The sequence below is a fragment of the Hyperolius riggenbachi genome, chromosome 10 (genome assembly GCF_040937935.1).
Source record: "Hyperolius riggenbachi isolate aHypRig1 chromosome 10, aHypRig1.pri, whole genome shotgun sequence".
Lineage (NCBI taxonomy): Eukaryota > Metazoa > Chordata > Amphibia > Anura > Hyperoliidae > Hyperolius > Hyperolius riggenbachi.
Window position 1 is genome coordinate 217,044,520 of NC_090655.1, and position 15,280 is coordinate 217,059,799.

The 15,280-nt window shown below is 48.9% G+C and overlaps 1 protein-coding gene across 1 annotated transcript in view; it reads left to right on the forward strand.

The window, feature by feature from the left end:
- Positions 1-15,280, forward strand: part of LOC137536809 (uncharacterized) — a 245,257-nt gene that overhangs the window by 47,902 nt on the left and 182,075 nt on the right. The window contains 1 exon segment of the mRNA XM_068259008.1: positions 2,129-2,225. Within this exon segment, the coding sequence (XP_068115109.1) occupies positions 2,129-2,225 (97 nt within the window).

Here is a 15,280-nt window from a genome sequence, read left to right on the forward strand (position 1 = left end):
CGAGGACAGGGGTTTAAATGACAGTATCAATTATCGAGTCTTCTTACCAAAATAGGGCTCTGCCTTCGTGCCCCCCCTGAGATATACCAGCTTCCTCGGTTCCTCCTCTGCCTCCTTGGGGCACCTATGTTCTTACTGATCTGTGGCGTTTTTTTGGGCCTTATTTACAAATTGGGTTTATTTATGTTCCCAGTTTTGGTTATTTATAATGTGAGCCGCATACTCACTCCAATATCTATGTAAATTTTGTAAACTCTGTAGATTTGGATGATCGACTACCTACTTTTCTGGTTACCTCTGGCCAGCAACTGTTTTTGCTGGGTTTGGGATATTCAGTGACCAGGGCTTGCTCCATCCTCCTGTTACAATAATACAAATTTTGTTTTCTTTTTCTAATTTAAATAGATTTAACTTTTTTCAATTGTTGTTTACTACTTATCTATAGATATATAGACTTCTATCTATTTCAATGTGCTGCGCTCCAATCCGTCCCCTCTCCATCCCCCTCCCTCCATGTCATCGCCATTGCGCACTGTGTCATAGATGGAATCCCTGGCAGGCGCAGGCTGCGCATCCGGAGTTTGCTTTAATCGAGCGCATTTGTGCTCCAAAGACGCGCTGCACACGTGCCCGCCTTTGGCTTTGAGCGGACGTGTGTGGTGACACGGTTGGTGGGCGGCGGCAGGTGGGACGGACATTGCACAATAAAAAGACGTATGTATGGCGTCTAAAGTGTTCATTCCGGTGCTGTCTAGCCTTTGAAAAGACAGCTAGTGCGGCGAAACATGTCAGGCGTGACTGACAGCCACCTTTACTCCTCTGGGTAGATCATAGAAACCATTGTTGGACCTCATTCCACTCAAGTTCACGGCAGTGCCATTCAGGAGGATAGGTAATTATGTGACATACTATGGACATTTGCTGCACCTCTTTGCATGGACCTGCTTTGCCTAAACCTTACATTATTTTATCAAGTGCTGCTATACCACCTGCTGCTTATTCCCTGCAATTGGGGGACTCTTAGCTTACATCACTTTATGCACTTGGCTTTCCAACTTTGCTTGGCCACTTATGGAGGTTGCTTGAGGATGCATATATGTGCAATAAGGACAGCTTTCATCAATTCTGAGTTTCCAGGTTTGATCTGATGAACCTTGGTATAGTTACCCTGCGATTGGGGGCAAACTTGCAATGAGCAATCAATGATCTATATGCCTCCTAGAGACTGTTCAGCCTATGCTCAATATTTGCCTATCTACATCATAGCCTTAACTGGCATATGCTGGTATTGTTGCACTTTACACAGCTTATGAATGTCACATTGAACTGCCTGTCTGAGTGGTACACACTTATGAGGTCAAGGGACTGCAGCCCTACTTTTCCTATGTGCTAGGATTGCCCAGATGGAGATATTATATTGTTTTTTATGGGGGGTTTTGGTTTGTAATTTTTATGGAATATGATGATATTTTGTATGTCTTTTCTATTACATTAATATAATTTGCAATAAAGCTAGTGTACTTTTTTTTTTCATGCACCCAAGAGCCAATCCTCATTCTTGTTGCGATTTCATTAACGCTGCTTGTTCCCTTGCCGTCTCCTCGGGTGGCTTCTGTGCCCCACTGAACGGCATGATATAGCCTGGCCGAGTCATGCATGCGCGGGCCAGATGCCTGCGTGCCCCTGCCATGATGGAGATGCACATGCGCAATGAAGCATGACTCAGCCGGGCTATCTGGCCATCCAGCGGAGGACAGGAGCCACCAGGGGAGATGGCGAGGGATTAAGGGGATTTAAGGAAGCCTCAGGCAAGTATGATACCTGAGAGGGTTTTCGTCTCAGTTACACTTCAATATCACCAAGATGTTCTGAGACTCTAGCCTTAAATTCCTGCTTAAAGTGTACCAGAGCCCAGTATAAGTAAAAAATTATACATACCTGGGGCTTCCTCCAGCCTCATCTGTTCGGATTGCTCCCATGTCGCCACCCTCCAGTGTCTGCAGCGTCGGTACTGGGTACCCAAACTTCCGTCAGTCGGAGCCAGTCTGGCGTAAGGTAAGTGCGCCCTCTATGTATCTCTCCAGCAGCTGCTGGAGAAATACGCAAAGAGCACACTTCTCCTGTGTAGACTGGCTCCGACTGACGAAAGTGACGGGACCCGGTACCGGCGCTGCAGACACCGAAGGACGACGGCGTGGGAGCGATCCGAGCAGATGGGGCTGGAGGTAACCCCAGGTATGTATAATTTGTTTTACTTATACTGAGCTCTCAGTCCCTTTAAAGGAAACCTGAAGAGAGAAAAAAAAATATATACAATGAATAGTATGTGTAGTAAGGATAATGAATAGAACTTTAGTAGCAAAGAAAAGAGTCTCATATTTTTATTTTCAGTTATATAGCTTGTTTTATAACATCGCATCATGCTGTCACACAGGGCCGGATTTACCATAAGGCACTGTAGGCACATGCCTACAGGCGCCTGATGATGGAAAGGCGGCTCCTCGAGCACCTCCTTCCCTATGCATAGTTATGATGAGAGCGTAATTGAGAGGTTACTCAACTGGCTCTCAGCATTCCACTGATGAGATCTCCCTTCAGTCAGGGGCACCTCTAGCTATTTAATACTGAGGTTATTCTAGCTACCGAATACTTGGGGGCACCTCTAGCTACTTAGTACTGAGGGTACTTCTGGGTAACTAATACTAAGGGGCACCTGTAGCTACCTATGACGGGCAAGGGAAGTAAGGGAGAAGTGACATCTGGGCCAGCCAGCACATTTGGATTTGCGGTTCTACAGGGCTTTGTAGGATCATGGAGGGCAAAGTCTATGGTGCCCGGAGGACAGCTGTGCTTATAGGCTCCTGTGATGTAAATCTGGGCCTGCTATCACAGTTGCAGTTTTAAAAACCACTCTCGGCCTTTGAACTTTCTGCGGGTCCAATCACTTTAAAGGACATTATTCCCACACTTTGATTGGCCCAATAGGCTGCCTGTCAAGTTTCCTGTCATGTGACAGGCAGCCTATTTGGCCAATCAAATTGCAGGGATAATGTTCTTTAAAGTGATTGGACTCGCAGGGTCTCAGGGCAGGACAAGTGGAGCTCTAGTCATTGCCAATTAGCAGGCATAAGTTCGTAGCACTCGCTATGCTACTCTGATAAGGCATGCTAACTCTGATAAGATGTTTTAACTCTGATGAGGCATGCTATTTGTCTTAGTGAATCAAGCCCATTATCTTATAAATGTATTTTCACTTCAGGTTTGCTTTAAAATATCTAGAAAAGAGATCTAATCAAATAACAAATTAAGCAAATATGAGACTCCCATGTGACGATTGCAGTAATGGTGAGGCCTTCACATGACAGATGCAGTAATAGTGTCTTGAGGCCCCACATCATAAATGCAGTAATGATATGGGCCCACATGACACATTCAGCAATAGTGAGGCAGGGGGGCATTAGGTAGAAAGTGTAGGTATATGCTGGGCGGGAGGTAGGTAGGGAGTGTAGGTATATGCTGGGTGGGTGGTAGGTAGGGAGTGTAGGTATATGCTGGGTGGGCGGTAGGTATATGCTGGGCGGGCAGGAGGTAGGGAGTGTAGGTATATGCTGGGTGAGCGGTAGGAAGGGAGCGTGGGTATATGCTGGGTGGGTGGGTGGTAGGTAGGGAGTGTGGGTATATGGTGGGTGGGTGGTAGGTAGGGAGGGTGGGTATATGCTGGGTGGGTGGGCGGTAGGTAGGGAGTGTAGGTATATGCTGGGCGGGCGGGCGGGATGTAGGGAGTGTAGGTATATGCTGAGTGGGCTGTAGGTAGGGAGTGTGGGTATATGCTGGGAGGGCAGGAGGTAGGGAGTGTAGGTATTTGCTAGCTGGGTGGTAGGAAGGGAGTGTAGGTATATGCTAGCCGAGCAGGAGGTAGGGAGTGTGGGTATATGCTAGCTGGGTGGTAGGAAGGGAATGTAGGTATATGCTAGCTGAGCGGAAGGTAGGGAGTGTAGGTATATGCTGGGTGGGCGGGTAGGTAGAGTGTGTGGGTATATGCTGGGTGTTCGGGATGTAGGGAGTGTGGGTATATGCTGGGCGGGCAGGAGGAGGTAGGGAGTGTGGGTATATGCTGAGTGGGCAGGAGGTAGGGAGTGTAGGTATATGCTAGGTGGGCGGGATGTAGGGAGAGTGGGTATATGCTGGGTGGGCAGGAGGAGGTAGGGAGTGTAGGTATATGCTGGGTGGGCGGTAGGTAGGGAGCATGGGTATATGCTGGGTGGGCGGTAGGTAGGGAGCGTGGGTATATGCTGGGTGGGAGGTAGGTAGTGAGTGTGGGTATATGCTGGGTGGGTGGGCGGTAGGTAGGGAGTGTAGGTATATGCTGGGCGGGCAGGAGGTAGGGAGTGTGGGTATATGCTGAGTGGGCAGTAGGTAGGGAGTGAAGGTATATGCTAGCTGGGTGGTATGTAGGAAGTGTATGTATATGCTGGGTGGGCAGGAGGTAGGGAGTGTGTGTATATGCTGGGCGGGCAGGAGGTAGGGAGTGTGTGTATATGCTGGGCAGGCAGTAGGTAGGTAGTGTAGGCATATGCTGGGTCAGCGGTAGGTAGGAAGTGTGGATATATGCGGGGCGGGCAGGAGGTAGGGAGTGTAGGTATATGCTAGCTGGGTGGTAGGTAAGGAGTGTAGGTATATGCTGGGCGGGCGGGACGTAGGGAGTGTAGGTATATGCTGAGTGGGCTGTAGGTAGGGAGTGTGGGTATATGCTGGGAGGGCAGGAGGTAGGGAGTGTAGGTATTTGCTAGCTGGGTGGTAGGAAGGGAGTGTAGGTATATGCTAGCCGAGCAGGAGGTAGGGAGTGTGGGTATATGCTAGCTGGGTGGTAAGAAGGGAATGTAGGTATATGCTAGCCGAGCGGAAGGTAGGGAGTGTAGGTATATGCTGGGTGGGCGGGTAGGTAGAGTGTGTGGGTGTATGCTGGGTGTGCGGGATGTAGGGAGTGTGGGTATATGCTGAGTGGGCAGGAGGAGGTAGGGAGTGTGGGTATATGCTGAGTGAGCAGGAGGTAGGAAGTGTAGGTATATGCTGGGTGGGCGGGATGTAGGGAGTGTGGGTATATGCTGGGCGGGCAGGAGGAGGTAGGGAGTTTGGGTATATGCTGAGTGGGCAGGAGGTAGGGAGTGTAGGTATATGCTAGCTGGGTGGTAGGAAGGGAGTGTAGGTATATGCTAGCTGAGCGATGGGTAGAGAGTGTAGGTATATGCTGGGCGAGCGGAACGTAGGGAGTGTAGGTATATGCTGTGTGGGCTGTAGGTAGGGAGTGTGGGTATATGCTGGGCGGGAAGGAGGAGGTAGGGAGTGTGGGTATATGTTGAGTGGGCAGGAGGTAGGGAGTGTAGGTATATGCTAGCTGGGTGGTAGGAAGGGAGTGTAGGTATATGCTGAGTGGGAAGGAGGTAGGGAGTGTAGGTATATGCTTAGTGGGCAGGAGGTAGGGAGTGTGGGTATATGATGGGCAGGAGGTAGGGAGTGTAGGTATATGCTAGTTGGGTGGTAGGAAGGGAGTGTAGGTATATGCTGAGTGGGCAGGAGGTAGGGAGTGTAGGTATATGCTGAGTGGGCAGGAGGTAGGGAGTGTAGGTATATGCTGAGTAGGCAGGAGGTAGGGAGTGTGGGTATATGATGGGCAGGAGGTAGGGAGTGTAGGTATATGCTAGCTGGGTGGTAGGAAGGGAGTGTAGGTATATGCTGAGTGGGCAGGAGGTAGGGAGTGTAGGTATATGCTGAGTGGGCAGGAGGTAGAGAGTGTAGGTACTGCATATACTGGGCGAGCGGGACGTAGGGAGTGTAGGTATATGCTGAGTGGGCTGTAGGTAGGGAGTGTGGGAATATGCTGGGCTGGGCAGGAGGTAGGGAGTGTAGGCATATGCTAGCTGGGTGGTAGGAATGGAGTGTAGGTATATGCTAGCCGAGTGGTAGGTGGGGAGAGTGGGCATATGCAGCAATGGCTGCACTTAGAACTTAAATAAGGCTGTGTTCTGCTACTGCATAACCACACTGTGTTTCAATCACTGACACACATGTGCAGGCCTCCCAGGCTCCCCCTGCTACTTACAGTACAAGAGTAGTAGCTCCTTCCTTGTTGGCCTCGCTTTTGCAGGAGAAATATTTAGAATCCAAATCCTGGACTGGCTTTGGCTGACTACACACGGCACACTTACACAGGCTAAAATGGCACCAGGTGGAGGGCAGAGAGACTATTTTCGAGGCTTGGGCCTAGACTATTAAAATAAAAGGAGGGCGGAGCTTCTGAAGCCAACAGTTTTATGTACTGCAGCTTCATGCACGCCACACACACACCCTGCCTGTGCAGTTAATTGGCCTGTGCTGGGAGTGTGCTTGTGGGGGAGGGGGTCAGCTCTAATGTGGACCCAGCACCGTGGCACCCAAAGCCCCAGGCCACAGTCAGGGGAAGCAAAAATAAAAATGAATTAACAGCTGCAAGGTCACCGCCCCCTTCCAGGGGCCACCCATGGCACCGACCCTTGTGTGCCTTCATTGAAAAACAGGCCTGGTGCAGGGGTGTATCAATAGGGGGGTGGGGTCTGCGCAGTAGAGCGGACCAGACCGGGTTCAACTATTTCCGAGGGCCGAGAGGGAAGCCGCTAGTGCGCATGTGTGCATGCTGACGAAGAAGTTCTGGATCCCCTCTACTAAGGAAGATGAGGGAAGCCTCTTTAGGATCCAGAGGCTTCCCCCTCCTGAGGTTAAGTACCCCCAGGGGTACTTTTTTCTTACAATTACACTATAAAGCAAATCTGTTATTTTCAAAACTGTGGAGATAAAAAAAAAATCTACGTTGTAGCACCTGTCTTCTGGTGTCTGGACCTCTTATGGTCCATTGTTCATTCCCAGGAAGAGTTTAAAGCGGATCCGAGATGAAAAAATAACTAACAAGTAACTTGTCCATATATCTTAAAGTTTACACAGCATATCTAGCTGCAAACTGCTTCAAAAGTTTATGATTATTTATTCCTGTGATATGAGGGCAGCCATGTTCTGTTTGTCACATTGTCACAGGCTGAGGGTGGAGATACTATCTGCTTGCCTGTGTGTAAATTCAGTCCCCTCTCCTCCTCCCTCCTCCTCCCTGCCTCTGAAATCAATGGCTAGTAACCTCCTCCTCCCCCTGCTCAGACTGTGCTCCCATAAGCCCTTGCTACAGTGCCAAGGCACAAAAGGAGCTGTGGGCAAGGCTTGTTTAGTTTATAGGGAATTAGAGTATTAAAACAAAACCAAAAAAAAGTATTTGGCTTGAGGAATGCCCTGTAAACTATATGAAAGGAACACAAATATGCAATGAGTAAAAGTTTATCTCGGACGCACGTTAACATGAATATTTTAGGTGTAAGAGATAAATAATGCCCTGCATTGCTTGCTGTGCCATTGAAGTGAGATTATTTCTATGAAGCCCCATTAGAGGCACTGGCGCACGGAAGGGGGTATTCCGGGTGTCTGGAACACCCCCCGCGACCGGAAGGATGTGTGTGCGGAGCTGCGGGGGGCCTCGCTTGCTGCTGGCGGCGGGCGCAAGACAGAGCTGCGGGGAGAGAAGACTTTCCACTTACGGTGCCTGGGTCCTGCGCGGCTTCCATGTACTTCCTGTCCTGGCGTCTGTTGCTATGGTAACAGCGCCCCCTCTGATGACGTACCGCATGTCATCACAGGGGGAGCTCTTACCGATGCGACGCTCGCTGGGACAAGCAGAAGATAGAAGCTGCGTGCAGGATGAAGGCAGGTAAGTGGAAACTCCTCTCTCCCTGCTCCCCCCCCCCCCGCCTACCTATCTAACCTATACTGGGGCATATACCTATCTAACCTATACTGGGGCATATACCTAGCTAATCTATACTGGGGCATATACCTATCTAACCTATACTGGGGCATATACCTAGCTAATCTATACTGGGGCATATACCTATCTAACCTATACTGGGGCATATACCTATCTAACCCATACTGGGGCATATACCTAGCTAATCTATACTGGGGCATATACCTATCTAACCTATACTGGGGCATATACCTATACTGGGGCAAATACCTAGCTAATCTATACTGGGGCATATACCTATCTAACCTATACTGGGGCATATACCTAGCTAATCTATACTGGGGCATATACCTATCTAACCTATACTGGGGCATATACCTATCTAACCTATACTGGGGCATATACCTAGCTAATCTATACTGGGGCATATACCTATCTAACCTATACTGGGGCATATACCTATCTAACCCATACTGGGGCATATACCTAGCTAATCTATACTGGGGCATATACCTATCTAACCTATACTGGGGCATATACCTATACTGGGGCAAATACCTAGCTAATCTATACTGGGGCATATACCTATCTAACCTATACTGGGGCATATACCTAGCTAATCTATACTGGGGCATATACCTATCTAACCTATACTGGGGCATATACCTATCTAACCTATACTGGGGCATATACCTAGCTAATCTATACTGGGGCATATACCTATCTAACCTATACTGGGGCATATACCTATCTAACCTATACTGGGGGACATATACCTATCTAATCTATACTGGGGGGCATATACCTATCTAATCTATACTGGGGGGCATATACCTATCTAACCTATACTGGGGGGCATATACCTATCTAACCTATACTGGAAGCATATACCTATCTAATCTATACTGGGGCATATACCTATATAACCTATACTGCGGACATATACCTATCTAACCTATACTTGGGGCAACTATATGGGCTACCTATACTGGGCTGGCTACCTATACTGTGGGCACCTATACCTGTCTCCACATTGGGGCGCATTTTACGCCCTCGCCTTGGGTGCAATTTAGCCTAGAAACTGCTAGTATTTGGCTCCACGCACATCATGTTTTGGCCACGCCCACATGCCGCTTTCAGGAATCCCCCCCTTGAAAATCCTGGATTTGCCCCTGAGAGGCATTGCCTTATAGTGAATGAAGAAGTGTGTTTGGGGATGTTGTGCAGTGACAGAAAATCATCATCATCATCATCATCCATCATCATCAGTTTCTGGTGGTTGAGTGCAAATGATTCCACAAACAGAGGCTGCAGTTATCCTATTCACCACAAGATGGCGAGTCCAGGTTTCCCAGGAGGAACGCACAGACAGGAAGTAATAATGCCAAAGACAGGAAGTGATGTAACATCAGGAAAATAAGTTGTAGGAAGTGGAGGGAAGACATTGTTGGGAAAGGTAATTGTATGATTTTTATTATATATTGAGCAGAGGGCGAGATGGACATACTTTGTTACATAGGAGGTCATAGTACACTTGTCACTATCCTGATCCTCCTCCTTAAATTAAAGTAATTGCTATACAATAGATTTTTATATAACTGTTGAGTCTTGGTTGCCAGTTTTCTAGTGGTCCTTCACATGTTCCTTAGATGATGGTTGTCATATCACATTCCTACTAATAATTAAATTCAATCACATAACAGAGACAGAACTACATGTCCATCGAGTATCGCCATGGCTTGCCTGTGTTCCTCAGCATTGCCATTATCTTTCAATATGAAATATGCCCCACCTCAGTAATGCTATTTTCCCCAGTAGATCTTTGACTCCCCCCATGTCCCCCAGCATTGTCCTTATCCTCCAGCATGCAATGTTCCCCATCTAATACCATTTATTTCCCAATATAGCCATGCCCCCTCCTCTTTACGGTGTCCCCCAGCAGTGCCCTTATCCTCTGGTATGTAATGTTCCCCCACCGCAGCAATGCCATTTCTTTCCCGGTAAAGCTACCCCCCATGTCCCCCAGCATTCACCTTGAAATAACTTCCACATCAGTATTGCCATCTTCCCCTAGTAGATCTATGACAACCCTAATACCCTAATCCTCCAGCATATAATGGCCCCATCCTTATAATACCCCTGCTTTTATCTGCATAGAGCCCCCTCCTACCGGTGACACCCAGAATGGCCTCTATTCTCTAGTATGTAATCTTATCCCACCCCACTAATGCCATTTTTTTCCCAGTATAGACCCCTCCCCCCCCAGCACAGCCATTATTGCCACTATCCTCCAGTATGCATATCCCTTCCACCCAGTAATGCCATTTCTTTCCTAGTACAGTGTAACGGTTGGGTGTTATAACTCAGACGTCTGACTATATGGTGATCTGCAGAATCACCAATAATACAGACACTATACCAGATTATTAGGTGATCTGCAGAATCACCAATAATGCCAGTATAGCTAACACAGACTGTGTGAGTAGTGATTGGTGCAACCGTAACTTTAATAGTTTTACGAGACCTTACCAAGGGAGCTGGTAAGGAACTATCGGTACGCTGCCTGTAAGATTTGATTTAAACCTTCCCAGAGGAGCTGGAGAAGGTCCCAACAGAGAGAGTACAGAAAATAGTAATGCTGGACTAATAGGTGACTTAATAGATTTGGCTGAACCTTCCCAGAGGAGCTGGGAAGGTACTATCGGTCACTAGGCAACACCCGACCAGTGGAGCTGGCGGGTATAGAGCACGTCACTAGTGGCTAGGGCCAACTGGCGAGTAGAATGGTCAGACAGGCAAGGTTCGGCAACAGAGCGGTAAGTATCAGTACAGAATCGTAAGGCAGAAGGTAATCAGGCAGAAGGATCAGTAATCAGGCAGAGGTTCAGCAACTATAGGCATATAGGCAGAAGTACAGAATCAGTGAGCGAATGCAAAGTCAGAGTTTTAGCCAGAGTCATACACAGGTAAAGCATATAGTAAACAATCTCCTAGTCTTGGTGTGAAGTTCTTGGTTTCAACACCGGGCACTAGTACAAAGTCTGAGCGCTAACACAAGAGTATTCACGACAGCAGACAGAGAAGGATTGACTCCTCCGGGCTTAAGAGCCCAAAGAGATACTGAGGCACGCCCCCCTGCTGCCAGCCAATCAACAACTGCGGGCGAACGGTGAGACGTCAGCCGACCCGCAGGTCAACTGACACATCTCCTGGCTGCATAAAGGTCATGATGGTGCGCGCGCGTCAATGCGGCCTTATGTGCGACCGAGAGTCCCGTCCTCGGCGTGCTAGACGCCCGAGGCATGGAACCGCTGCAGGGCAGGAAGATGGAGGCAGCTGCGGCGGCGGTGCTGTTCGCAGCGATTGTTACAGTACCCCCCCCTCTAGGAGTGGACTCCGGACACGCTTCCTGAGTCTTCTTCCCCATTTCATTTACCCTAACCATCACAGGGCTGGAGGGAGAGGAATACCTCTGCTCAGGGCGGGAGGGAGGGGAATGTCCCTGCTTCAGAAGCTCAGAATGATAGGTCGAAAAGAACCTTAATCTCCTGGACCTGATTGGGAGAGCCCAAACTCTGTCTGCCGGAATGACTTTCCAATCCACCACCTGTTCTTCACCATCCTTCAAAGGAAACCCTGCACTGGTAGTCCGCTCACCCTGAAATCCCAAAGTTGCAATGACTATACTTTCAGCCAACAGGACTAAGTGACTGTACAGACTCAGGTTCAAAGCATCTTGAAAGAGCGTCCGCCTTCACATTTTTGCTACCCGGCCTGTACGTGATTACAAATCTAAATCGAGTAAAAAATAGTGACCACCACGTTTGGCACCCTCGATATACTCTAAGTTTTTGTGATCTGTATAAACTGTTATTGTGTGCTCAGCCCCCTCAAGCCAGTGACGCCACTCCTCCTCAAAGGCAAGTTTGATGGCTAATAACTCACGATTGCCAATATCGTAGTTTCTTTCAGCGGTGGGAAATTTTCTGGAAAAGTATGCGCAGGGATGCAATTTGCCCCGCAGACCAGAGGACTGGGACAACACAGCCCCCACTCCGATTTCTCTGAAGCATCCACTTCCACCACAAAGGGAAGGGACACATCCACATGCTTTAAGATGGGGGCGGAACAGAACAACTGCTTGAATGATGAGAACGCAGCCTGGGCCTCTGGCGACCAGCTGTAGATGTCCGCCCCCTTCTTAGTAAGATCCGTAAGGGGTGCAACTACCGAAGAAAAACCCCCTTATGAATCTCCTGTAATAGTTGGCAAAGCCTAAGAATCGCTGGAGTGCCTTCAGACCCACAGGCTGAGGCCACTCCAGAACCGCCGAAACTTTATCGGGGTCCATGGCCAATCCTCTTGTGGAGATCCCATATCCGAGGAAAGGTACCTGGGAGACCTCAAATAGCCATTTTTCGATCTTGGCGAAGAGGGAATTTTGTCGTAATTTGTTCAACACATATCTCACATGGTCCCTATGTTCAGATAAGGTACGGGAAAAGATGAGAATATCGTCTAAATAGACTAAGACGAATTGCCCCAAAACCTCCCTAAAAACCTTGTTAACCTTCCGCGCAGGAGGTTTTCTCAGGCCCTGCTCGGCCGATTTACTTAATTTTTTTTTTGCTGGAAGCAGCTAGCACTTTGCTAGCTGCACCAGCACACCGATCGCCGCCATCCGTTGCGGCGCACGCCCCCCCCCCCCCAGACCCCGTGCGCTGCCTGGCCTATCAGTGCCAGGCAGCGCCGAGGGGTAGATCGGGACTCCCAATGACGTCACGACGTCGCTGACGTCATCCCGTCCCGTCGCCATGGCGACGGGGGAAGCCCTCCAGGAAATCCCGTTCTTTGAACGGGATTTCCTGATCGGAGATCACCGAAGGCGATCGAAGCGGGCGGGGGGATGCCTCTGAGCAGCGGCTATCATGTAGCGAGCCCTGGGCTCGCTACATGATTTAAAAAAACAAAACAAAAACAAAAACTGCTGCGCTGCCTCCTGGCGGAATTTTTCATACCGCCAGGAGGGTTAATGAGCTCCTGGAAGACGGCTGGTGCATTGCACAACCCGAAGGGCATCACCTGATATTCGTAATGCCCGTCGGGCGTGTTTAACGCCGTCTTCCATTCATCACCTTCTCTTATTCCGAATTAGGTTGTATGCCCCCCTAAGATCAAGTTTAGTGAACACACCAGCATCTGTAACTTGGGAGAATAAATCGTCGATCAGGGGCAACGGATAACGATTCCTTATCGTAATCTTATTTAAACCCCTGTAATCGATACATGGTCTGAGACCACCGTCCTTCTTTTTGACAAAAAAGAAACCAGCCCCGGCCTGGGATTTGGACGGCCGAATAAAGCCTTTGGCCAAGTTGTCAGTAATATATTCCTTTATGGCAAGTTTCTCAGGTCCCGATAAATTATATAGGTGACCCCTAGGGGGCGTACAACCCGACCTTAATTCTATGGGGCAGTCAAGCTTTGATGAGGTGGAAGCTTATTGGCAGTTTGAGGACAGAATACGTCCGCGAAGTCGGAGTACTGGCTAGGTAACCCCTCCACTTGAACCTTAGTAGTACAAATCGTGACTCTCCCCAAACAATGGTTTTGGCAAAAAGAGGACCAGCTTACTAACTGTCTGGAACTCCAGTCAATACGAGAAGAATGTTTCTCAAGCCAAGGCATACCTAAGATCACTGAGGTGGTTGCCATCTTGATAACGAGAAACTGAATTTTCTACTTGTGGAGAGCTCTGATCTGACATATCACTACTGGGGTCTGTGAAGGAGATCGATTGTCCTGCAGTGGTGAATTATCCACTGCAGTAACCACAACCTGTTGATCCAAAGACTGGAGAGGAAGACCAAGCTGAAGTGCAAAATCGTAACTCATAAAATTAGCCACTGAACCTGAGTCCACAAAGGCCTGTGTATCCTGGACTCTATCTCCCCAACTAATGATACAGGGAAGGAGAAGTCTATCATCTCCCGAGAGATACGTGAGTCACCAGCCATAATACTACCAGCCACCAGGGAGCGGTAGAACCCCTCAGCAGTCTGGGAACAATCTGAACACTTAAGATCAGTGTAACGATCGGTGTAACACAGAGAGGATCTGATCATCGGTGATCTGCAGTATCACCGAAAATACAGATATATACCCGATTATTGATGATCTGCAGTATCACCAATAATCAGATATATTTCTAACCTCTGGACACCTGAGTAATATGAGTGTTTGGTGCAACAGTAATACTTTGAGGAGAGCACCCGTATAGAGGGTGCAAGGCAGTAAGAGATACTGCTCAGAGAACAGGTTCCTTCCAATGGTCTGATGCTCCCCAAGGGGCGGAGCCAGGCTGAGAGTGGGAAGGACCAGAGAGTGAGTGACACCAATAGTGAAGTGTCACTGACAGGTCTGTGAACTATCTCCAAACAGGGAAGATAGTTCTCGAGGTCGGACAGGCCAGGTCGGCAACAGACAGACAGATCAGATACAGAGACAGGAGACAGATTCGGAATCTTAAGACAAGCAGGGTTCAGCAACAGAGTATCAAATATAGCGAAGTACCAAATCAGAAATCAAGAGAGTGGTCAGGAAAGCAGAAAGTAATAACAGATAATAACAATGCCTAGTCTTAGGTGTGAGCTCCGTGATCATCAACACCCTGGAACTAGTCTGATATATAACAGAGTGATAATACAGTTCCCTAGTCTTGGGTGTGAGTTCCTTGATCATCAACACCCTGGAACTAGTCTGAAGTATAACAGAATGGTAATACAGTTCCCTAGTCTTGGGTGTGAGTTCCTTGATCATCAACACCCTGGAACTAGCCTGAAGTAATAACACAGAAAATATCACAGATACTGACAAGGTCTGAGTGCTACCACATAGTGATCGCAACGCCAGACACCAGAGAAATGACCAGCACCCAGTATATATACACAAGCGCTCTCCGGCGCCTCCCTTAAGTGCTGGACCAATGAAACCTGATAGAATTGTCAGCTGATCGGCTAGATCAGCTGACACCCTTCTGACTGTCATAAAGGCTCTGCCACTCAGCGCGTGCGCGCGTCCTTCTGAACCTGTGTGGACCATCAGTCCCAGCCACACCAGACATGTGTTGTAATGTATCTGCTGGTTTGAACGCGGGGCTAGCCGCACCGCTGTCAGAGCATGCGGCGGTCTCCCCGCGTTCAGCCATACTGCCAGTGGCAGGCCCATGCGTACAAACCGCTGCGTCGGACGCGGAATCCGCTGCCTTGTTCACTGGGCATGCGGCGGCCTCTCCACTCTCCGTCAGGCCAGTGGATGCAGGCCCATGCGCGCAAGCTGCCATGTTGGACGCGGAACCAGCCACCTTACTCTGAGTACTCGCGGCGGCTTTTCCGCGTTTTCTCACAGTACCCCCCCGAGGAGTGGACTCCGGACAGCTCCTACCCGGTTTCTCAGGATATA